General features: G+C 45.3%; 1 protein-coding gene across 1 annotated transcript; it reads left to right on the top strand.

Annotated features, from left to right (window-relative positions):
* The first annotated feature begins 12553 nt into the window (after positions 1-12553).
* LOC127336579 (protein TORMOZ EMBRYO DEFECTIVE) lies at positions 12554-18595 on the top strand. Its single transcript, XM_051363409.2, has 14 exons — positions 12554-12978; positions 13718-13900; positions 14070-14219; positions 14550-14755; positions 14855-15140; positions 15217-15351; positions 15474-15592; positions 16061-16217; positions 16299-16545; positions 16635-16711; positions 16987-17106; positions 17439-17569; positions 17666-17840; positions 17941-18595. The coding sequence occupies exons 1-14, from the start codon at positions 12646-12648 to the stop codon at positions 18424-18426; spliced, it is 2805 nt and encodes a 934-aa protein (XP_051219369.1). The 5' UTR covers positions 12554-12645; the 3' UTR covers positions 18427-18595.
* The last annotated feature ends 5890 nt before the right edge of the window (positions 18596-24485 follow it).

The raw sequence follows: 24485 nt of genomic DNA, 5'->3' as shown, positions 1-24485 counted from the left end.
GCTGCAGTGGTCGCCGACCGAGCCCGAACCAGCAGCCCCGTCAGATGCACCAAACATCGATCCCCCACCTCCGCCTCCGGTACCGCCGCCGTCGCCGCCGGCGGGAGCGCCATCTCCGGGAGGGGGCGCCGCCTCCATTCGCCTGAGAGGGAGGAGGGGAGGAGCAGGGGAGAGGGTAACGGGTTGACTGGTCCAACTGGGCTCAGTTAGGGCAACTGACCTGCCGTTAACGGTCGGTGGCTCGGACACTTGCCATGTCAGCCTGACAATGGGCCCCACCTATCAATTTGGTGCTTAGCGCGCTGATCCGTCGTCATTTCACGAAGTGGTGGGTATCTGTCATGCTGTTAGACCAAACTGGTGGTTTTCTGTTAAAAATATGAAAGGTGGTGGTTTTTTGAAACCCTAGCCACAATTGTGGTGGGTTTTTGTAATTTTCTCGCATCTAAGCCGAGAAGGCAACAATCTTGGCATGACGAGTCATCTTTCCACCACAGCTCAATGCGCCCCGGCCCGCCATGTTAGAATGGTATATGGGCCTAGGCAGTTAGGTCTTGGCCAGTCTAAATTTGTTTGAAAATCATTAAAGACGGAGTATATGCTAATTAAATCCGGTTTAAAGTGTCGCAAAAAATTAAATATGGTTCAACATATTACTTTACGGTAAATACATGGTTCAAAGTAAACTATTCTGAACCCTAGCTCTCATCAAAAGAAAATGAACGAAAAAAGAAACTATATCAACATGTAATTGTCTAAAACACCAAATTAAATGAGCTGACAGTAAGTCTTAATCCATAGTACAACAGGAAAGCTTGAGTTTTCAAGGATTCAACAAGGATGTTTTCTCAGTCTTCACCATTATGATGAACGTAACATACAATAAGCTGTGCGTTCTGTCTCTTACAGATACCATATTAGTTGGGGTAGGAATTTGCTTTTGCAAGGCTGAATAAGATGGAGCTCAAGGGCCTCCTTGAGGCTGACGTACGGCCTTCTAGAGCCGAGATGGAAGTCGACACGAATAGTTCACGATCATGTAGCGGCATCGATTATATCTAATGACTCTGTTTGCAAGTCCACACCAGTGCGGACCTCATCCGTGACTTGATATCCCTAGCTACCAAAGGAGCGAAAGGCTCGTTTATAGTTAACAGTTAGGTAGGTTAAAGGCTTGCCCGATGTTTGAAGCCATTGACTTGTCCCAAGAAAAGAAGGAAAACATGAAGGATTGATGTGAGTGATCGTTGATGATCATTGGGTTATTCTGATCTTAGACCCTGCTTGGACCTTTAAGGAAGTCCTTTGTGTCGTTTCAATGGATAATGACTGATATATATCATTTGTTTAAGCGGAAGGTAAAACGAACTCTGCTGACTTTTGATGCTCCTGCCAAGTTTTTCTTTTTGCAAGGCTTCTGTTGGTTTAATTGTCTGGGTCGGTTAGGATACGCATGTTGCGACAAGTATTTAGGTCCACAGAAAGCTTATCTTTTATTGAGAAACACAGTACAAACGTAAACGCTCACATACACGCACATACACTCAAACTTGGTATCACTACAGGAATCTGCCACTGCGCCGACGGTCGAGAGCCCTCGGCCTAGCCATGGAAGGCCGTCGGCGTATCCTACGCCGAGGGCTGCCGTCGGCGTAGCCCCTCGGCGAAGGTCTCCCTCGGCGGAGACACGCCGGCCCTCGGCGTAGGAGTGGCCCTCGGCGTAAACGTTGTATGCCGACGGTCGTGCCGGGCTCTCGGCGTCCGAGCCCTCGGCGCAGCAACGGCCGGTGAGTCGACGGACGTCGGCGCTACACCGACGGGCATGGCCCTCGGCGTACATCTCCAAGGAAAATAAAAAAAAAATCGCGTCGAACCCTAACGGGCTCGCGCCGCCGCCGCGTTCTGTTGGTGGCCGGTGCGCCGCCACCGCGTTCTGCTCCGAGCGCCGGTCCTGTGAGAGCGTTTGTTCCATGCGCGTGCGGACACGGCCGCACACCGGCTCGTGCGCGTGCAAGCACCTAGGGCGCGTGGCTGTGGAGGCAGAAGGCGGCGAGGTCGAAGGCGCGGCCGTCGGAGGAGGAAGGCGGCGAGGACTTGGGCCCGACCGTCGGAGGCAGAAGGCGACGAAGACCTAGGCGCGGCCGTCAGAGGAAGAAGGCGGCGAGGTCCAAGGCGGGGCCGCTGGAGGAGGAAGGCGGGGAAGACCTGGGCGCGGCCGTCGGAGGAGAAGGCGGCGAGGTCCTGGGCGGCGTGGTCCTGCGCGGCGAGGTCCTGGGCGGCGTGGTCCTGCGCGGCGGCGGCGTGAGGAGGAGAGGAGAGATACGGAGGAGAGGAGAGAGATAGGGATGAGAGATACGAGCGGAGGAGAGGAGAAGATAAGGGCGGCGTGGTCCTGCGCGGCCGTGGCTTTTTTTCTTCCTTTTTTTCCATGCCATGTCATCGATCCATGGACTAACACTGCCAACCAATCAGAATTCACCTAGTATGTGGGCAATCCGTGGCTAGCTGAAAACTGCCCTCTGATTGGTTGTATTTTGAATCGAGCACAACTAATTCAAAAAAAATCAAACAAATATGAAACCTTCGCACAGCCTCATATTATGTTAATTAGTTTTTAGGAAAAATATAAAACTTGGGTATCGCAATTTTTTGAGTTGACCTACCATGTACAAAGACCTACCATGCACAAAATTCTATGGCTTGCATGTCAAATGAGCTAGGTCATGACCTAAACCATGTCATAGTTTGTCGAACTGAGCCCATACTGCGCGCACGCGTGTGTATTCATATGGGAAGCAATGTTGTTGTTGGGGAATTTCATTGTCTTTGCATAAAAAATCCATTTTTTAATTACAGAGCGCGAAAAGCGGGGTTTTTTGTGAAGCACCTACCAAGAAACCATTCCATAATTGCACCACCTAAATTTTCAAGAATGCTATACAATATTGTATGTACAAGTCACCAACTTCTTGCACCTCAAAATATTTCTAGGCACCTCTCACTAAAAAGACAAGTTGTTGCCGATTCAGTAGGAAGCGGGAAAAATTTGAACTACAGGTGCATGATTGTTTGCCCTTAATTTTTTGAAAAAATATTTTTAGGTTCACAACTATCTATTTTATCATAGATCTACAAAGAGTTTTAAAAAATTATGCATCTAGGTTAGAAAGTTCATACCCGCTATTTTGGCCGCATTTTGAATCGAGCACAACTAATTCAAAAAAATTCAAAAAAATGTGAAACGGAAAACATTTAGCACATAAAATGATGCGTCCTCGACCTAAAAATATTTTTCCCTCCATTTATTGAGCGAAGAAAAGTGTCGCCCCAGTTCAAATCCGGTCAGTTTCCAGCGGATTCGGCGGGACACCGCAGGAAGCGGGAGGGATTCCCAGATGGCTACCGCGCGTATATGGAATGTGATAGGTGCTGCGTAGGAGGTATCCTACCACTGCGCGGAGGTCCCGCGCGATACTGAAATGCGCACCATGTAGCTGCTTCACACAAAAAAACCCTTCTGGCACCCCGAAAATGGAAAAACCGTCGCCCGTGGTTTGGATTGGAAATCCGCGACCGGGACCTTGCTTCCCATCCTAAGGCCCACGCACGTGCCAAATATGGCCTCGTTCCGACAAACTATGTGGTGAAACGGGCCGTTTCCTACTCATTTCCCCTAAAAGCCATAGAACTCCGGACGAGATAGCCCTGTTCGTGAAGGGTTTTTCAAGATAATTGCCGTATCCCAGTTCCATCTTTTGCAGTGGTTACTAGGACACATAAAATGACGCCACGCGGCTCCGCTCGAATTTTTGGCTCCGTTTACTTTGCCAATTGTGCAAAACGGGGCCGCGGGGACATGCGGTATGGCCGTACCGGGCGCGTGGTTGCACCTGTCCACCAACGCGCGAAACGGAAAACATTTAGCACATAAAATGATGCGTCCTCGACCTAAAAACATTTTTCCCTCCATTTATTGAGCGAAGGAAAGTGTCGCCCCAGTTCAAATCCGGTTAGTTTCCACCGGATTCGGCGGGACACCGCAGGAAGCGGGAGGGATTCCCAGATGGCTACCGCGCGCATATGGCATGTGATAGGTGGTGCGTAGGAGGTATCCTACCGCTGCGCGGAGGTCCCGCGCGATACTGAAATGCGCACCATGTAGCTGCTTCACAAAAAAAGCCCTTCCGGCACCCCGAAAATGGAAAAACCATCGCCCGTGGTTCGGATTGGAAATCCGCGACCGGGGCCTTGCTTCCCATCCTAAGGCCCACGCACGTGCCAAATATGGCCTCGTTCCGACAAACTATGTGGTGAAACGGGCCGTTTCCTACTCATTTCCCCTAAAAGCCATAGAACTCCGGACGAGATAGCCCTGTTCGTGAAGGTTTTTTCAAGATAATTGCCGTATCCCAGTTCCGTCTTTTGCAGTGGTTACTAGGGCACATAAAATGACGCCACGCGGCTCCGCTCGAATTTTTGGCTCCGTTTACTTTGCCAATTGTGCAAAACGGGGCCGCGGGGACATGCGGTATGGCCGTACCGGGCGCGCGGTTGCACCCGTCCACCAACGCGCGAAACGGAAAACATTTAGCACATAAAATGATGCGTCCTCGACCTAAAAACATTTTTCCCTCCATTTATTGAGCGAAGGAAAGTGTCGCCCCAGTTCAAATCCGGTCAGTTTCCAGCGGATTCGGCGGGACACCGCAGGAAGCGGGAGGGATTCCCAGATGGCTACCGCGCGTATATGGCATGTGATAGGTGGTGCGTAGGAGGTATCCTACCGCTGCGCGGAGGTCCCGCGCGATACTGAAATGCGCACCATGTAGCTGCTTCACAAAAAAAAGCCCTTCCGGCACCCCGAAAATGGAAAAACCATCGCTCGTGGTTAGGATTGGAAATCCGCGACCGGGGCCTTGCTTCCCATCCTAAGGCCCACGCACATGCCAAATATGGCCTCGTTCCGACAAACTATGTGGTGAAACGGGCCGTTTCCTACTCATTTCCCCTAAAAGCCATAGAACTCCGGACGAGATAGCCCTGTTCGTGAAGGGTTTTTCAAGATAATTGCCGTATCCTAGTTCCGTCTTTTGCAGTGGTTACTAGGACACATAAAATGACGCCACGCGGCTCCGCTCGAATTTTTGGCTCCGTTTACTTTGCCAATTGTGCAAAACGGGGCCGCGGGGACATGCGGTATGGCCATACCGGGCGCGCGGTTGCACCCGTCCACCAACGCGCGAAACGGAAAACATTTAGCACATAAAATGATGCGTCCTCGACCTAAAAACATTTTTCCCTCCATTTATTGAGCGAAGGAAAGTGTCGCCCCAGTTCAAATCCGGTCAGTTTCCAGCGGATTCGGCGGGACACCGCAGGAAGCGGGAGGGATTCCCAGATGGCTACCGCGCGCATATGGCATGTGATAGGTGGTGCGTAGGAGGTATCCTACCGCTGCGCGGAGGTCCCGCGCGATACTGAAATGCGCACCATGTAGCTGCTTCACAAAAAAAAGCCCTTCCGGCACCCCGAAAATGGAAAAACCGTCGCCCGTGGTTCGGATTGGAAATCCGCGACCGGGGCCTTGCTTCCCATCCTAAGGCCCACGCACGTGCCAAATATGGCCTCGTTCCGACAAACTATGTGGTGAAACGGGCCGTTTCCTACTCATTTCCCCTAAAATCCATAGAACTCCAGACGAGATAGCCCTTTTCGTGAAGGGTTTTTCAAGATAATTGCCGTATCCCAGTTACGTCTTTTGCAGTGGTTACTAGGACGCATAAAATGACGCCACGCGGCTCCGCTCGAATTTTTGGCTCCGTTTACTTTGCCAATTGTGCAAAACGGGGCCGCCGGGACATGCCGTATGGCCGTACCGGGCGCTCGGTTGCACCCGTCCGCCAACGCGCGAAACGGAAAACATTTAGCACATAAAATGACGCATCCTCGACCTAAAAACATTTTTCCCTCCATTTATTGAGCGAAGGAAAGTGTCGCCCCAGTTCAAATCCGGTTAGTTTCCAGCGGATTCGGCGGGACACCGCAGGAAGCGGGAGGGATTCCCAGATGGCTACCGCGCGCATATGGCATGTGATAGGTGGTGCGTAGGAGGTATCCTACCGCTGCGCGGAGGTGCCGCGCGATACTGAAATGCGCACCATGTAGCTGCTTCACAAAAAAAAGCCCTTCCGGCACCCCGAAAATGGAAAAACCGTCGCCCGTGGTTCGGATTGGAAATCCGCGACCGGGGCCTTGCTTCCCATCCTAAGGCCCACGCATGTGCCAAATATGGCCTCGTTCCGACAAACTATGTGGTGAAACGGGCCGTTTCCTACTCATTTCCCCTAAAAGCCATAGAACTCCGGACGAGATAGCCCTGTTCGTGAAGGTTTTTTCAAGATAATTAACCTTCGCACTACATCATCTTATGTTACTTAGTTTCTAGCAAAAATATAAATCTTGGTGTATCGTAAATGTTTTAGAAAAACCTTCTCAGAAATGACCTACGATGTCCAAAGTTCTATGGCTTTCAGGTCATATGAGCTAGGTCATGACCTAAACCATGGCATAGTTTGTCGAACTGAGCCCATAGTGCGCACACGCGTGTGTATTCATATGGGAAGCAATGTTGTTGTTGGGGGATTTTGTGAGCTTTGCATAAAAAATCCATTTTTTAATTACTGAGCGCGAAAAGCGGGGTTTTTTGTGAAGCACCTACCAAGAAACAATTCCAAAATTGCACCAACTAAATTTTCAAGAATACTAGACTATATTGTATGTACAAATCACCAACTTCTTGCACCTCAAAATATTTCTAGGTACCTCTCACCAAAAAGACAAATTGCTGCCGATTCAGCTGGAAGCGGACAAAATTTGAACTACAGGAGCATGATTGTTTTCCCTTAATTTTTTGTAAAAAATATTTTTAGGTTCACAACTATATATTTTATCATAGATCTACTAAGAGTTTTAAAAAATTATGCATCTAGGTTAGAAAGTTCATGCCCACTGTTTTAGCTGCATTTTGAATCGAGCACAACTAACTCAAAAAAAATCAAAAAAATGTAAAACCTTCGCACTACATCATATTATGTTACTTAGTTTCTAGGAAAAATATAAAACTTGGAGAAAAAAAAGAAAAAAATTGTGAGGCTATGCCGAGGGCAGCCCTCGGGGTATCTGTGATGCCGTGACAGCGCCGACACGGTCCAGAGTTGGTGGGGTGTATCCCAGGCCTATGCCGACGGCCTGCGGTGCACCGAGGGCAACCGTCGGCGTAGCGTCGCCTACGCCGAGGGCATTGCTGCGCCGACGGCCTTGTTGGAGGGCTGGCCTGGACGGCCCATACACCGACGGCCCCGACTTTTGGCCGTCGGCGTATGACTAGGCCGTCGGCGTTTCGATCCATTCCTGTAGTGTATGTATATACATACATTTCTTTAGCGTTAATGGTCGAACTAACACACATCAGAACCGATGTTGTGTCCGAAGTAATTTTACGTGTCATTTTATCTAAACCAAGGTGGGACTCCCATACATGTGGAATGTCTTATTTAGCTGTCATAAGAAAAAGAAGTTTGTGTTTGGAAGTTGACCACACTAGGGGATTTCAGTCAAATCTATGTATCTTGATATGTTAAACGATGTATATTTGCGCAATGTATAAGGAATATTAATGTTCCACTGAAGATAAGAATATTTAAGTGGTTTTTCATAGAAAGCTCATTTTAACGAAAGATAATTTAATTAAAAATAATTGGCAAGGTAATACAAAACTTTCTTTTCATGACAAAGATGGAACATTCCAACATTTATTTATTGATTTCCCACTTGCTAAAACTATTTTGCGTATTGTTCCTTAGGAACATCGTTGCCAAAAAAGCATAACTAATTTATTTAGCAACTAGCTACATGGACTAGACAAAAGAGTCAAAGACAGATTAGAGTCAGCAATTGTGCTCTCCTATGGGGTATATGGCATGTCCGTAATTATCTTATGTTTAACAAAACCAATCGTGTTTCCTTATTGCAGGTTATCCCTCTTGATATTTACTGGAAAAGTATATGGTTATGTCTTCAGCTGAAGGAACATCGCAAGGATATGAATTTTGATACAATCAATTGAAACGTTTACACTGAATTTATTTAGCAGGTGGAACTGGTAGCTAAATCCAAGACTTACATGTTGATCCATTGTCGTTATCTATTTTGTCTCATTTGATGGTTGATCCATGTATCGATCTTAGATGATCGAGTGATAAACTTGTACTTTGGTGATTTGCAGGCTACCTTTTTAATAAAGTAACAAAGACCATATGCATCTTTTTTATGCAAAGACTGGGGCTCGCTTCCCTTTTTAAAAAGAATCTTAGACAAGGCCTTTCTTCAAAATTGTGTGTGCAAAAATAACAACAGGTCGGCCTGTACATTGCAGCAGCCACTTTAGTTCACTCATGTCCCCGCGGAAGAAGAAAATAATGGCTTTTCATGGTCTTGTTGAAAGTGATCCATGGCATCACGGCGACGGCGACGCTTGACGACGGGAGACAGGACCGGATCGCGTGAAGTATCGTTGGCGATGGTTTACTTGCCCATGCACGAAACCGCATACGAACCGGTAAAAGCTTGTGAACGCGGGCAGCCGGGGAAGATTCTACGTGAAGCTGCCCTGAACCACCAATCATCTGGCCATCTCGATCGCTCGCAAAGGGAAACGTATTTGACTGTCGTTCGTCCCGTCGCTACCGCATGCGGATGGAAAACGCTGGTCGTCCTCGCCGGTGACGCAACGCACGTCTCGCCGTCGCCGGCGAGAAAGATTTCACGACGCACGCCGCGTTTACCGGAGCGAGGACGACGACGACAACGACAACACGACGACGCGCGAACGGAACCTCCAGTATGCAGGCAACACGTAGATGGCCCGGCTGCACAGGGAACGAATGTTTAAGAAAAGAAAGGAACTTGCGTGCGTTTTTCATGCGAAGTCCAGGGGAGGAGGCCGTGATGATGTGCCTTTTTGATTTTTAACCTGGACTGGAGACTAGAGGATCTGGCAGCCGAGCTACCTGCCGGAGAGAAACGCCGGGAGAGAGAGTGGTGTCGAGGACAGGACAAGCGATGCTGACAGTGGGAGACGTGATTTTCCTCGGACAGTTGATACGTCCGAATTCTTTGCGTGGTTGAGTACGGGACAGGGACGGCGTATCCGTAACGACCCCTCCTCCATATATCTCTCCGTCGCGCGTCACGGCCGGACTTGCTGCTGCTGCTAATCACACCTTTATCCGATGGAATGGCTTTGGAGCAACTTTGGGCGTCGGCCGTCGTCGTCCGTGGCGGCGACGGGCTGTAGCGACCCGCCCCCGCCACCGCTTGGGACACAGCGTCTTTGGCTCGATGGCATCGCTTTGCTCACATCTTACACATCCAAGAGTAGCATAACACCAGCATCGGTCGCAGTGGATTTGGTATGTAAAGGATTTTAAATAATTTACAAATCAAATTAAAAAATAACTCTTACAACAATTACAACCACTACGGCCAAGATGCTTCAATCTTCAACAAACATCCTGCTTCTGGATTGGTTTCTCGAAGTCTATCTCATGTGTGGCTCAAAGGTGCATCTCCTCACAATCATGCTGTATCTCGTCTCCAGCTTAGTGGATATCTTAGCACAACCTTAAAGTCAATCACATAACATGAAACTTTTTTACATAGAGGACGAGTACATAAGTAGTCAACAATTCTAAGATAGCAAAACAAATATTATTTGAATGCACTATCATTGGAAATTCAATTCGGCTCCCGGGTGGGTATGCTCCCTTTACCAACAAAACATATTTCGAAATGTGGAAATATTTTGACAAAAAATTCTACATGTACATATCTGTAATATATGTGTGTTCATCAAGTTTGACGAAAAAATAATTTTTTTGTGGCCTATGTAAAAAAGAGAAAACTTATCCTGTGAAAAGCCTTATTTTTAGCACTAAATTTTATCTTTTTTACACACGTCACATGATAAGTCCATTTTTTTATGAAACGACTTTGTAAGCGCATACCACGTAAAGATGTACGTGCGATTTTTTTTTTTTTGAAATTTAAAATATGTGTAAGATGCATTCCAAAATATAGGGAGCATACGCTCCCATGTTCCAAAACACCACTCCCTCTACTAGAATCCGAGGTCCAAACGTTCAATGATTTTGAATACATTTTTAGGAAAGACTATCGAGTTTTATTTCAGATTCTAAACTCTATGATCTTCTTGCCTCAATGCCTCATGAGTTGTGAGAGTCCCTATATTTTCCTTTCTCGGCACATTTGTAGTTCCTACTTGAAATAAGTGAGTAGGAATATCACAATTTGATACACTTCGTAGAGGTGCATTACATTACACGTAGAGGTCCACAATCATGTGTCCAACGTTGCAAGTTTCATTTACACACGTGGTCACGGAGCTTCTTCGCCATATTATATAAGATTTCTCTCATCTTAGCTGGCAGCGCCAGCTACTTTTCCACATTTCTGTCGTCACTACTAGATGCCCTTACTTCCATGCATTAGATAAAGAAATCTGATAGTTACTCGCCTATAGTAGAGGTCACACCCCAAAATGCCAACCCTTGGAGATATGTGTTAACAACTAATTTTGGCTTGCAGAAAATCGTCATTAAAATTGCCTCAGATGGAAAAGACGGTATTCATGAAAGTTGTGCCGCTCGCCAGAACGGACAACTTTTGTTTTTGGGTCATCAATTCAAGGTTGCATGTGAACTCCAGAGGCAAAACAAGCAGGCTAAATATTAGACCCCAAACCTCCGGATTGGGCATATAGATGTGCCATCCAGATTCCAGATTTCACTCCAGAAACAAACAAAATGATTTGCTACTGCGAGGAAGAAGCCTAGAAAATTCCCATATATTTTGGGTTGGAACTTCGGATTTGGTACCTGGGCTATCAACCGAAATGGATTGGACCTCCGGCCCACTAGGAAATGCGGTTATATTTGGCAAACTACGAACACGGTAGGAGTAGGGAATGCCACCCTTCCAGAAGAACAAATAGTATACCGGGACACTCCCGACATGTGTTGCAAGCTGAGTGTCCCTATGTGGGAGTGTTTTCTCCTCGCATTTTTAGTGTACTTCCGAATGCAACACACTAGTAAGTGTGTGTAGCTCTAGTACTTTCAAGTGCACTGCATGTACTTCTAAATACACCAGTTGAATACTTCCAAATGCAGTGGGCTAATATACTTGCTAGTGCATTGTATGCACACCAGTAATATATTATTAGTGGCGCAATGGGTTTAGGCGCCGTAATGCTATTACTAGTAGCGTGCCCAAATTTAGGTGTGCTACAAGTATTATTATGAATACTAGTAGCGAATAACTTACCTTGCTATATGGAGTCTCCGTGTGAACCCTCACCAGCTCTAGACACTAAAGTACCTCCTCCAACGGCAGCTCCTCTTCCTAAAATTCACACCATCAAGGTTTTCCTCACTAATGCCTAGCTGTTCCATTAGCATAGCCAGCTCCTGCCTCTCTCTTTTTCTCACCCAACTCGACCCTCGATCATCCATCCTCCAAAACCCGAGACCGTAACCTTCGCGTCATGGAAAAACAAAAACCCCACGTGAGACCCTATTACACGCTTGATGCGAATGGAATCGCACGTTCGTGTCAACACATCCTGGGTGGGCCGGCCCAATTCCGCGTTAGCGCGTTGCCCCGCTCGAGTTCGGCCGAGTAGTGGACCGTCGGCTTTTCGATTGAATTTTTTGTTCGTATACTTTTAAGTGTGAGACAGCTAGACCGATTGATATTAAAATCTAAGAAAAATCAAACGATGAAAAGTGTTCATATTAGAAAATTGTTAAACTAAAAAAGTTTAAAATTCAAAATGTGTTCAAAAATTGAAAAGTTCAGATTTGAAAATTGTTCAAATCCAAAAAAAACTAAAAAAAAAAAATGTTCAGATTAAAAATGGTCGAAATTTAAAATATTCAAATACTAAAATGTACAAATTATGAAAATATCGTATTTGAAAATTTGCAAAATTTTAAAATGTTTATGTTTCAAAAAATGTAAAAAAATATTTTTTAATATATGGAAAAAAGTTGATATTAAAAAAATTGATTTGAAAAACTTAGTCACATTTGAAATATATGAATTAGAAAATGTTCAAACTTTGGAAAAAAAAGAAAACTGAAAAAAACCAAAAACGGAAGTTTGTTTTAAAAGTTAAAACGGAAGTTTCTCAAAACCGGAAAAGACCAAGCACCCCGAATTTACCTGGGCCAGTCCATTTAGAAATTATAGCTATCTGAGGGTAGGCGTCCAGGCGATAAAATTCGCGTGAAGCGTCAAATAATACCACCAAACCACACGACGAAACCGAACGAGGACTGCTGGCGCGTGGCGAGGCCGGGTAGCGGGACCAGCCCACCCCTTAAGATCCCAGCCCAATAGCCCATTCTCTTTCATGTAAATGGAAAACCAGGCCGACATCGCACGACGTCTTCTCTTTCCCCCGACCTCCGTCGCGCCGCTGCTTAAACCCTTCTTCCCCCTTCTCGCGCCGCCGCCGCCGCCGCAAAACCCTAAGCTCCGACGACCACGACCCCGCCCCACGCCATGGCTCTGTCGATGGGGCCCAAGAAGAACTACCGCTGCGACCGCTCGCTGCAGCAGTTCTACACGGGCGGGCCCTTCGCCGTCGGGACCGCCGCTCCCGGCGGCGACGCCGAGGCCGAGGCCGAGGCCTTCCTCGCCTGCGCCTGCGGCAGCGACCTGCGCGTGGTGTCCGCCGCCGACGCCTCCGCCATCGGGGACCCCATCGACGGCGACTCCGAGGCCGTCACTTCGCTCGCCCTCTCCCCCGACTCCCGCCTCCTCTTCGCCGCGGGACACAGCAGGCTCGTTAGGGTCTGGGACCTCGCGTCACGCACTTGCATCCGAAGCTGGAAGGTGCGTCTCTAATCTTCACGAGGCTTGGGCGCTTCCGTGTGCTGTGTCCTGATGCTAAGCGCAGACGGCAAGCTTTTGACTAGAGCATCATAGACTAGCATTCATCAGTGTGGGGAATTGAGCAAGGTGAAATTTAGCATAGGATAGAAATTTGGTCATTTGGTGTGGTGAAGAGTATAGGTTTGTCCAGTGCTGTTTTCTGTCTTTCCACACGTATTGTATCCGGTATCCCCTGGTTCATAAGTTGTTCTTAGTCTCGAGAAGGTGATTCGGGTATCTACTCTTTCACCACCTTGCACCTGGAACTCCTCAATGCTGCACTTTCTTATGGTAATACATGGTTCGTTTTAGAATTTTTGCCAAGTTCGTGTTGCTACAAGGACTATACAAAACATGGTGTAAGCAACTAAGCATAGGTGCTAGAATCTCAGGGGGCTTCCCATCCTGATACCTGGCAGCCAGTTAATAGATGGTTTGCTATGCTATCACAGAGTTATAACTCATAAATGCATGCAGATTCCTGTGAAAAAATCTAGCCTTTGCTACATCTTATATGAAGAACTGTGCATCAATTCCTGTTTCATACTGGCAACGGCAGTTACAGAAATCCTTTCGCATATATAAATGCCAACATCTTCTAGAACTAAAAATATCCGATTCAGTATATTTCCACTGCCTTCCTTTTGTTCCTCGGTATTGGTATCTGAGGTGTGCTCATATGTTTTGCTATGTTGTACAGGGGCATGATGGTCCTGTTATGGCCATGGCATGCCATGCTTCTGGCGGGTTGCTTGCGACCGCTGGAGCAGACAAGAAGGTGTGCGTGTGGGATGTAGATGGTGGATTTTGCACCCATTTTTTTAGGGGCCACACAGGGGTTGTCACCACCATAATGTTCCATAAAGATCCAAAGCGCCTTCTGGTGAGTATGATTTTGCAGATTAGTATCTGGTCTTACTTTCAAACAGGATCAACTGAAAGCTTCTTTTTTTTTTCTTGTTCGTTGGTAACTCGGTATTATCTGCACTGAGCTACAGTTGGTTTGAATGCATCTGTGATATTTACACCCTCTTTATTTTCTGGGTCTCTAGCTATTTTCAGGAAGTGACGATGGCGATGTGCGAGTTTGGAGCCTTGAAAGCAAAAAATGCATTGCTGTGCTTAAGGCGCATTTGTCAACAGTCACTTCGTTGGCATTATCCGAAGATGGCCAAACATTGCTCAGTGCAGGGAGGGATAAGGTATAGCCGAAGTGTTGAAATCTGTTCGATATGGCAAGCTAGCATAAATCCCACATATGTTTCAAGTTACATTTTCATATTCTGTGTGTGCTAGTGTATACTTTGAAGATGCCATGAGCTCCATGGGGTTTGTCATTAAAGCTGGGGTTTGGAATTGATTAAAACTGTCATAAAATGTTGGAACTTCATGGGGAAGGGCGCTAGTTAAATCAGGCTTTTTGTCTGTCTAGATATTTTTTCATAGCTAGTATTCCGATATTCTTCAGTTTATATATTGCAAAGTTGTAATGACTACCAACAATTTGATTGATGGAACATCTGTATCTGTAGGTTGTGACTGTGTGGGATCTTCGGAAGTATAGCTCAAAGAAGACAATAACGGCTTATGAAATGATAGAAGGTGTTTCCTTCATTGGACCAGGAAGTGGCTTCCTGGCTTGTCTGGGTGTTGAACCGGCAAATTTGAAGGAAAAAGCAAATGGTTATTGTCTTACAGTTGGTGAACGTGGAGTTGTGCGCATATGGTGCTTGGAAAGGTACATTGGTCATTATTCTTGTGTATACAGTTTTTGAATACTTCATATTATTATGCATCTAAAATAAATTTCTCAATCCCTTTTCTGGTCATTCCACAGCGCTGTCTGTGTATTTGAGCAGAAGTCATCCGATGTAACCATCAACTCAGAGAATGAGGAATCAAGAAGAGGCTTTACAGCTACTGTTATGTTGCCAGATGACCAAGGATTGCTATGTGTCACTGCTGATCAAGAATTTTTGTTCTATTCTTGTACGAGAACTGATGAAGGAACCTTCCAGTTGAACCTATATAAACGTCTAATAGGTTATAACGACGAAATTCTTGATTTGAAGTTTGTTGGGGAAGAGGAACAGTACCTTGCTGTAGCCACTAACTTAGAGCAGGTGTGTTAATAATCTTATTACAGTTTTCTCGGGTTTCTGAGTTTCTAATTTCTCACACCATTTCCTCCATATGCAGGTCCGTGTTTATGATGTTGCATCAATGTCATGTTCTTATGTGCTGGCTGGCCACACTGAAATTGTTGTTTGCCTTGACACCTGTGTCTCTGCTTCTGGGAAGAAACTTGTTGTAACTGGAAGCAAAGATAATACTGTAAGTCTTATGTGCTATCCGAAGATATTGCTGAATCAGCATACTTTTTTGTGGGATTGCTGTTATTTGCTCCTGCGCTATTTTTTTTTTGTATTGTAGATGTAACATTTAGTACCTAACAGGTAAAGTTGTGGGATATGGAAAAGAGAAGCTGCATTGGTACCGGCAAAGGCCATCTAGGAGCTATTGGTTGTGTTGCTTTCTCAAAGAAATCGAAGAACTTTTTTGTTAGTGGCAGCAGGTTAGTTTGAAAATCATAACTGTTCCATTTCATCTAATAGCGATATTTAGTTCGTTCTGAATTCGTACGGGCGATGAATAGTTAAAACATACGTATCTGTCAGTCGTGAGAATTATTGAGATGTCTTGTTTTGGTATGGTTTTGCATGTCTATGGGGGCTGGGCAGGTGTTCTGAGGAAATTTAAATTTGCCTTTTGAAATCAAGTTACTGTACGTAGCACTGTGGCTGAATTGCTTTAGTAGTATGTAATGTAACTTGAGATTGTCTTGGTCTTTGGGTCGTTTCACTTATTTGTGGATTTGTGGATTCAGACAGCGAACTAATGTTTAAGACCAAATCCTGGAATTAGCAGATCTGTTCAACACTTCATTCTACATTACAAGTTCTGACCAGAATGATAGTTCCCTTATACATTTATATTCTTTATTGCTATCAAATCTTCTAAAATAAGCCTCCCTTGTTATTAGCGACCGAACCATCAAGGTTTGGACTTGGGATGATGCGCTGATTGATGCCAACGGTGAAGTTCCTCTCAAAGCAAAGGCTGGTGTAGCTGCACATGATAAAGATATTAATTCTCTGTCCGTCTCACCTGATGATGGCCTTGTTTGCAGTGGTTCTGAGGTGAGATTGAGTATGCTAACTTTTCTTGAAGGTTTGACTTGCCTCATTTGACTGTCAAGTCACACTACCATGATTCTGTAGGACCGAACGGCATGCATTTGGAAACTCCCAAACCTAGTGTCCTCTGTTGTCCTTAAAGGGCATAAAAGGGGCATTTGGTCAGTTGAGTTTTCTCCTGTTGAACGATGTGTCATAACATCATCTGGTGACAGAACAATCAAAATATGGCATGTTCCTGACGGCTCATGCTTGAAGACATTTGAGGGTCATACATCAAGTGTTTTGAGAGCATCATTCCTTTCACGTGGAACTCAGTTTGTTTCTTGTGGTAATCAGAAATCTGTGCATTTTAATTGTTTTATTAGGTATCGAGTTGTGGGACACTGGGCTGACTCTCTTGTGATTTCCTTACTGTAGGAAGTGATGGTTTAGTGAAGCTATGGACAATAAAAACAAATGAATGCATTGCTACTTATGACAAGCATGATGGGAAGGTATGCTATGTAGCTCTGCTATTTATCATTTATAATCTTTATGATATCACATTAGCATCGTTTCTTTTGTATGTTGCAAGTATAGTCTTATGTTGCATTGACAACTAAAACACTACACATTGAACTGCTGTTACCAGTGTTTAAGAGAATCTAGTGATGAACCTGACTTGTGTTCCATCTAGAGCTGTGCGATGATGTGCAGTTTGGTGGTGTGATTCATTAGCCTCGTCACCAGTAAGTGTTGTTTTCCCATCTGACTGTCAGTTATTCAACAGGTTTGGGCATTGGCTATTGGTAGGAAAACCGAAATGCTTGCTACTGGTGGAACTGATTCAGACCTTAACCTTTGGCACGATTGCACGTTGGAAGATAAGCAGGAAGATTTCCTTAAAAAGGCAAGTGCAGTATTCTATTATACTTTCAGCATAGCGCTATGCCTGCAACACCATTGTCTTTGTCATTTCATGGGCAAACGACTCCGAATACATCATCTTCCCAAAATGTAACAACACTGAAAACACGATCTTTAGTCCTTGTAAATGGCTGAGCCCGTTGACCACTTCCAGTTAGTGGTTTAGTATCGGGATGCTGGCTTATATCGTTTGTTGTATGTGTATATTCTTATGTCTTGATGGAATTACCACTTGCTGTACATGTTTCCTTCTGTGAGTGCCTATGGTTCCCTGGATATATGTTCAATACTTACCTGCATTCACCTTTGTTGCAGGAGGAGGAAGTCTTAAGAGGCCAAGAATTGGAAAATGCAGTATCAGATTCTGACTACACAAAAGCAATACAACTCGCATTTGAGCTTAGAAGACCGCGCAGGCTTCTTGAGTTATTCTCACAGCTCTGCAGGTAATCATCTTCGAAGGAGCTCACTTCGCTTTTTTTGAATAAAAATTTTTTTGAGCATTTTTTTTGAATGAATTTGACATATTGTTGGGGGTGCAGGAAAGCTGATCCAGAGGACCCTATAGAAAAAGCCCTTCATGGTCTCCCAAAGGAAGGGCTTCGCGTGCTTCTCGAGTATATACGTGAATGGAATACAAAGCCCAAGTTTTGTCATGTTGCACAGTTTGTGCTTTTTCGGGTGTTGAGGAGCTTTCCTCCCACTGACATCGTGGAGGTATTTACCTTTCTGTTTTGAAGAGTTCTGTTGAATAGCATATCGATACTCTGTGACAAACTGTTGCTCTCTTTCTCAGATATTTCTTTTGTTTGTGCAGATAAAAGGCATCAGTGAGCTACTCGAGGGCCTTATTCCATACTCGCAAAGGCACTTCAGCAGAGTTGATAGGCTAGTACGCAGCACATTTTTGTTGGACTACACCTTGACCCGGATGTCTGTCGTTGACCCAGATGTAGTAGATGCGGGCACAACCAGAGATGTTACAAACGATTTATCAGTGGAGAATGGTGAAATCCTGCCGGAAGAGCCTGCACAAGAGAGCCCTGAAAAGCCGGGCAAGAAAAGAAAATCAAGCAAGAAAGGTAGCAACGTTGTTTCTGTCGACACAGATGTAGTAGATGTGGGCACAGCCAGAGATGTTACAAACGATTCATCAGTGGGGAACCGTGAAATTCTGCCGGAAGAGCCTGCACAAGAGAGCCCTGAAAAGCCGGGCAAGAAAAGAAAATCAAGCAAATCAAGCAAGAAAGGTAGTAAGAAGGTGAAGACTTCTTCCAGTAATGTTGTTTCTGTTGAGGCTTAATCAGTTAACGATGATCAGTTCTCTCTTCACACCACCAATTTTGTAGCTGCTGTTGTACCTCCACCATTTTGCAACATGAATCATATTTATTCTGTTACGTGACAAACATTGTACAGAATGTTCTTTGCTGAGTCAAAAAGACCTGTGTGCTTCAGGCATGTGCGAGTAATCTGTGAAAATTTTGTGAAAATTCACAGTTAAGCTTTTTTAGTTTTAGAAATTGCTTTTGTCATCTTATCTGCTGATTTAGTTTTGCCTTGATTGTTTTCCACGGAGGCAGTACGTACCCCAGCCATAAAGTTGCTTGCTCCACTTGTAATTGTTGGATCTGTGATCTGGACGCTGCGCTGCTGCATAATTCATGTCCTTGTCACTTGGCAAGTTCTTTTTATGCTTGAGTGGGGTGTGAGGTGGACTACTTGTGTGCCTCGTTTCATAAGATACATGGTATAATAAGTTGTTGCTAGTTTGTATGGCTGTAGTTTCCATCGCCTTTTAGTTGGCATGGTTGTAATCGCCTGCATAAATTGTGGTGCTTCCAGTTCGATAACATAAGTTACTGATACCTCTATGAATTTTACAGGACTTAAAAAAGCTGCTGCTAAGCCTATAGGCATCAGGCAGGATTCAGGAATGTGACGTTTAGATGCCAGACAACAATCGATGGTCCCTGCTTTATAAACACTCAATGTCAATGTCATCAACTTCAGCTAGAGATTATGGTTTCTTCCACCAGCAATACAGCATATTCCCGTTCAGGGTCTTCCACAGAAAAGAGATAGCAGATTGCATTCAGGATGCTTGGACGTTATCTCACGCCCAGGACGTAACTTGCAAAGATGAAAGATACACAATTGTTGAGCCTACCTTGTCCATGCTATTCTACCTATGTAGAAATGAGCGCAGATTGCAACAAAAAACAGTACAATTTGTATGGCTAGGTACCCTGCTCAATGAAGCAAGAAACACCACATGCCCACATGCACATGAGACGACGTGGGTGCGGGTCTCAAATCTGACCTTATTTCCGTGAAAATAAATATATGAACATAGAAAGCAACAGCATGTCCCCCTTCGCATAATGCAAATCGCATACTTCCAGTTTTCACGATGCCATGCAAAAAGTTATTCACCGTCCGTCCCAATGAGAGCCATACGATGGCCTACAATTAGCTAAATAGTTAGGTGTTGCCATAGATTTCATGCCCCTGGTTTTTAGTTTTGCTCGGTTTTGCCCTCCTGGACATGAAATGCAAAAAAAAAAAAAAACGTTGAAACCAAAACTGTAATAACTTAAGCACCCAAGATCCAAATAAGATGAAATCAATGTTTGTTGGAAATATAATGACAAGCACTATCCAGCGGCACATTCAATTCTAGACCTAACTCAATGAAAAACTGAGCTACGTTTTCAACGAGGGCAAAACTGAGCTGAACCTAAGAACTAGGGACACGAAAATAGAAATCCCTTCTTTTTACCCAAGATTGCCTTGCCTTTGGTTGAGCCTTTCCTTGCGCACAAGTTTACCAACATTCGCAAAAAAAAAATTGAACAAGAGTTGTTAGTGAAATATTAGCATCCCAAAAATTGGCAACTATCCAAACAAGAGAAGCCTTTTGGCCATGACCAAAAAATTAGCGGGGCTCACGATCCAAAATATTATAAATTTGATTATTTGACTTTCATAATTAAGGCGAACCATGCCACTGCGTTTTCTTCAACCCAGCTTATAGCAGCTAGTTTTGCCTTATTATGAATAGTGTTTGCAAGGTAGAAGAAACATACATGGATAAATAAAATTTACCCGGATGAGAATGATAACGAAAAGATCGAAGTGGTCCTGCATGAAATAAGCGGGAGAAAAAGGCTTAATGCAATGTGCTATAGTTTTTATATTGATAGGACATTGTCTATGAATCAGTTTTTTGTATCATAAATTTAGTTCAATGTGCTATAGTTCGTAAATAGTTCACACTACTTACATCGAGATGTTTTATACACTGACATTATTCAGAGCGCTTGCATCAGTATAATAAAGTTTTCTACAAGTTCGAGCATTGATCATGCATCTTTAGGGCACAATGCAATCAAATGTTTATGTCTACCAAATATTTCGAAACATACAGACCACAATAATGATAGATCTTGAGTTGCCATTCTAGCTGATTTGTTCCATTCTATAGTTACTTTCTTATAAAATTACGAGAAAACCAAATACAAACTAAAATTACCTAAAATTATTATTTATTTGTGTGTGCTAAAGTTACATATACTTTGCGGTAATAAATCTTCATATATAATATAGCTTAGCAAATACTTAGGCGGGAAAATCCCAATATTATCATTGTTTGGAGTAAACATATCTAAAAAGTAAGGTACTCGATCGTATGATTTTTTCCATTAATTAAATATCTACTGTTAAATAGGTGTTGAACTAACCGTCCAAGCAAAATTTCTACTTTGTGAAAGTCCCTTATTCATAGAAGGTTGTAGCAAATTTATATCTAGCTTAGAGACAGTTGAACAGAGAGACTTAGACAGTTATCTAGACTATGCATAGATGTTGCACCCATTGGAAACCATGTAGTTGTGAAAAGAAATGTGATGTGGCAATAAATATCTTCAGTTATCAGTACTCATCTTCTCGAAAAATTATTCATACGTACTCATGTATTTTCTCGAGACAATGTTCTAGATTGCATGACCAACGAATTTACGTTTTTGTTCTCTATGTGCATACCGAATTTTGCTTGAAATTTTGTGAAATGACACACTTTTCTTACCAATTCACTCCTAATAAGATTTTAATAAATAGGAGTACCTCTATCCATATTATGTCTCAACTTTATTAAAATATGCATGTATATATGCGCTTGTTTTAGTGGGGCGATATATGCAAATTTTGACAAAGCTGTTATTATTCGCGCCTCTCGCTTTATCTCTCCATGCTATACTATGTAAAATGAACACATCACAACATAAATATCCGTAGCAGGAAACCGTGATTAGCCTCGCCCGGACTAGGGGGGCTCAAATCTGAACTTCTTTCCATGAAAACAAAATTCAACTTTGAAAGCGCTTCGGTGCTCCCCCCAGAAAAATTTTGGTAATAAAAAAAACAATAATGGTGGAGATCTTCCATACCCCTTTGTAAGCGGGGCATGCTCGTAAAATTAAAAAATCTGATATGTAGGTACAGCCTGTAGTGGCCTGTATGGGGTGTCTTGTACGAGGGTACCCTTCGTCGATGGACTGGCAGATCTAGAGCGACTACGATATTACCGACGATGGCCAAGACGACCGGCGCGTGTAGCACTCTTAATTAGCACGATCCCTGCTGGCGTAGCGATTACGTCGTTCGGCGACCCCGTCGTCGGATTTCAAATGGTGCGTACGGAGCCAGTAGGTTTCAAAACCACACATGCACAACGTGAGGCGGTAGTTAGGCAACTAGGATGTTACTTGGTCACGTGACCTTTTTTTTCTAATGTGGCGTATAGATACCGCATATATACAAATGAGACGGATATACATTTGCTAGATATGAATTTCATGGAGCCTAAAATAGGAAAAAAAATATAACCTCTCAACTTGGCTTGGGGAGGAGCACCGGAGCGGGGCTCCTTTGAAAGCAGCACATTGTCCCATGGCATGATACAAATCACAAACTTGGATACCCGCAAAAAAATTCACAAACTTGGATACCCACAAAAAAAAAATCACAAACTTGGAACTTCATATAGGTGCCGTCCATTCCAAAAAGGTGGTCCACCTTCCGTCTCCATGTGAGAGCCAAGTAAAAATAACCTGATGACCAATGGCCGGTCCATGGTCACAGAACAGAGGAGGAGTCGGCTCTGACACGTACTACAAAATTCCCCTGTTTCGCTCCCTCCAACGGTTGGAACAAAGTGTCTCTATACAATGTATATGATCCTAGCTCTTACCAGCAAATTGGCCATGTGAGGCGGGCATCGAGGAACGAGATCCTCTGACGTTCTCGTTCGCTACTGCAGAGGGACGTGATCGCTGCGGTTCGTTCGCTGAGAATCGGACGGTTGCCTCTGGAATCGCAGTGATGAGATCAGGAAAGGCAACGACCTGGTCGGCCCAAGGTTCAGTTTGACGAAGCGAAAATCATCAGCTCAGAAAAAAAAAGCTAGGGGCCCAAAACATGCGTAGAAATAGATGGATCTGTTCTAGGTAGTATGAAGAATATATGAAGAACAACGTATTAAAACTGAAATCTGATTTTAATCCATGCACAAATTTAACTTAGGTCCACAATAAAAGATCTAGTATTTTTTCGATAAAGAGCAGTTTATTACTCAAAATGTTAAAATATTGCACCCGCGTTCTGCATAATTAAGATGCACACAGTCACTTATCATTTCTATATAGCCAAAGCGATTAAATAACGGCAAACGCTCCCACTCTAATAGGTATTTCAAACATATGATCCATTAAAGCCAATTGCCGAAAATATTAGCAAAGCTAAGTGGCGATGGAGAATTTTGTGAGAGCAGTGAAGCAGAACTCGAGCATGGAGGCGGAGGCGAGGGAGAAGTGCGCTCGCTAGGAGTAGCGGCGGAGCAGTCTCGCCTGGCGCGTCTGGGCTTGCCATCGGACTCCGGCCAAGAGCGCTCGTCGTCGACCCTGGAAGCGCTCTAAATCCTGGTAGAGCATCACCTCCCCTCCGCGTCGAGCCCAACCCTGACGCCCTCGACCGCGACGTGCTCCCGTTCCAGCTCTGCCGGGGCCTCGCCAACACCCGTCGTCTTCGTCGACTCGCTCCCGACCGTCGCCGCCGCGTCTATGGCAGATTCCGACGAGCTCGTCGTGGACCTCCTCGACCTCCTCCCGCTCACGTACTCCTACGGGAGCGGCAACGTCCTCCTCCTCAACGAGGAGCTCTACCCGCCTTCAATTCTTCAACGAGGAACTGTACCTGGGAGGCTTCGACGCTCGGCAGGGCGCGCTCCACGCAGGCGACGGTGGGCGTCGGCAATGACAGGAAGCTGGTGTTCATGGGGAAGTACGACTTCGTCAAGCCAAGGGCGTGCGTGCGCAGCGTCGACCAGCTCGTGGGCGTCGGCTTGCCGCCGAAGCGCGTCACCGGGTACCGCCGCCGGAGCTCGCCGCACCGATGACAGTGGAAGGATTTCTGATTGTTTTCACAAATGTTGACCAGTCTGGGTATATGCCATCGGCAAGATAGTAACCCATTGTATACTCATGTCCATTGAGGGTGTAGTTGCAAGCCGGTGCGAAAGACCACGAATTTAGCGGGCGGCGAGCGACATACCTTGCGACGGCGGCGACGGTCGATTCACGGTCAAATACGGCCGATTGGGTCGCGGATGACCTGCTGCAAGTGGGGAATCGGTGCAGCGAGGCGGCGGCGCGTCGGCGGCGGTATTCCTAGGCCACGAGGAGGGCGGACGCGGCCGGGATCTCGGGCGGCACGCGGCGGCGGCGATGCGCGCGGAAAGGGCGAGCTGAAACTTCTTTGGCGCCGGATTTTTCTCTCCCAACTCACGCCTTGCACGCGATGCAGATCGATCTGCATCCGGCCGCGAAACCTACAAAGATGTAGGTTTGGCGAGGGCGGAAGCCGGCGCCTGCAAAAATATTTGCAGGTTTGCCCGATATGCGGGATCTGCTCGGGGTGTTTTTTTTGGCGCAAAACTGCAAACCGAGAGGTTATTATGCAGTTTTGGCAAATATGCCGTGCTAGAGATGCTCTTAGAGCGCGTTTGTTTCCGTTCAGCTTCGTCAAACTAGAGCGCCTTGTTTCCGTTCAGCTTCGTCAAACTGGGCCTTGGGCCAACCCGTTGCGTTTCCCGACCCATCGCTACGTTTCCAGACGTTGCCGTCCGATTCTCAGCCAACGAACCGGAGCAACCAACGTCCCTCTGCAGTAGCCAATGAGTACGTCAGAGGATCTCGTTCCGGCATCGAGCTTGTAAAGTTGTAATACAGAGAGTTAATAGCACCACGCATACACGAACTTGTCTTGAACGGTGAACACCTCCAACTACTTGCAAAATATGCTCCA

The sequence above is a fragment of the Lolium perenne genome, chromosome 2 (assembly GCF_019359855.2).
Source record: "Lolium perenne isolate Kyuss_39 chromosome 2, Kyuss_2.0, whole genome shotgun sequence".
Classification (NCBI taxonomy): Eukaryota; Viridiplantae; Streptophyta; class Magnoliopsida; order Poales; family Poaceae; genus Lolium; species Lolium perenne.
Note: the sequence above shows the minus strand (reverse complement) of the source record. Positions and strands in the feature narration are given on the sequence as shown.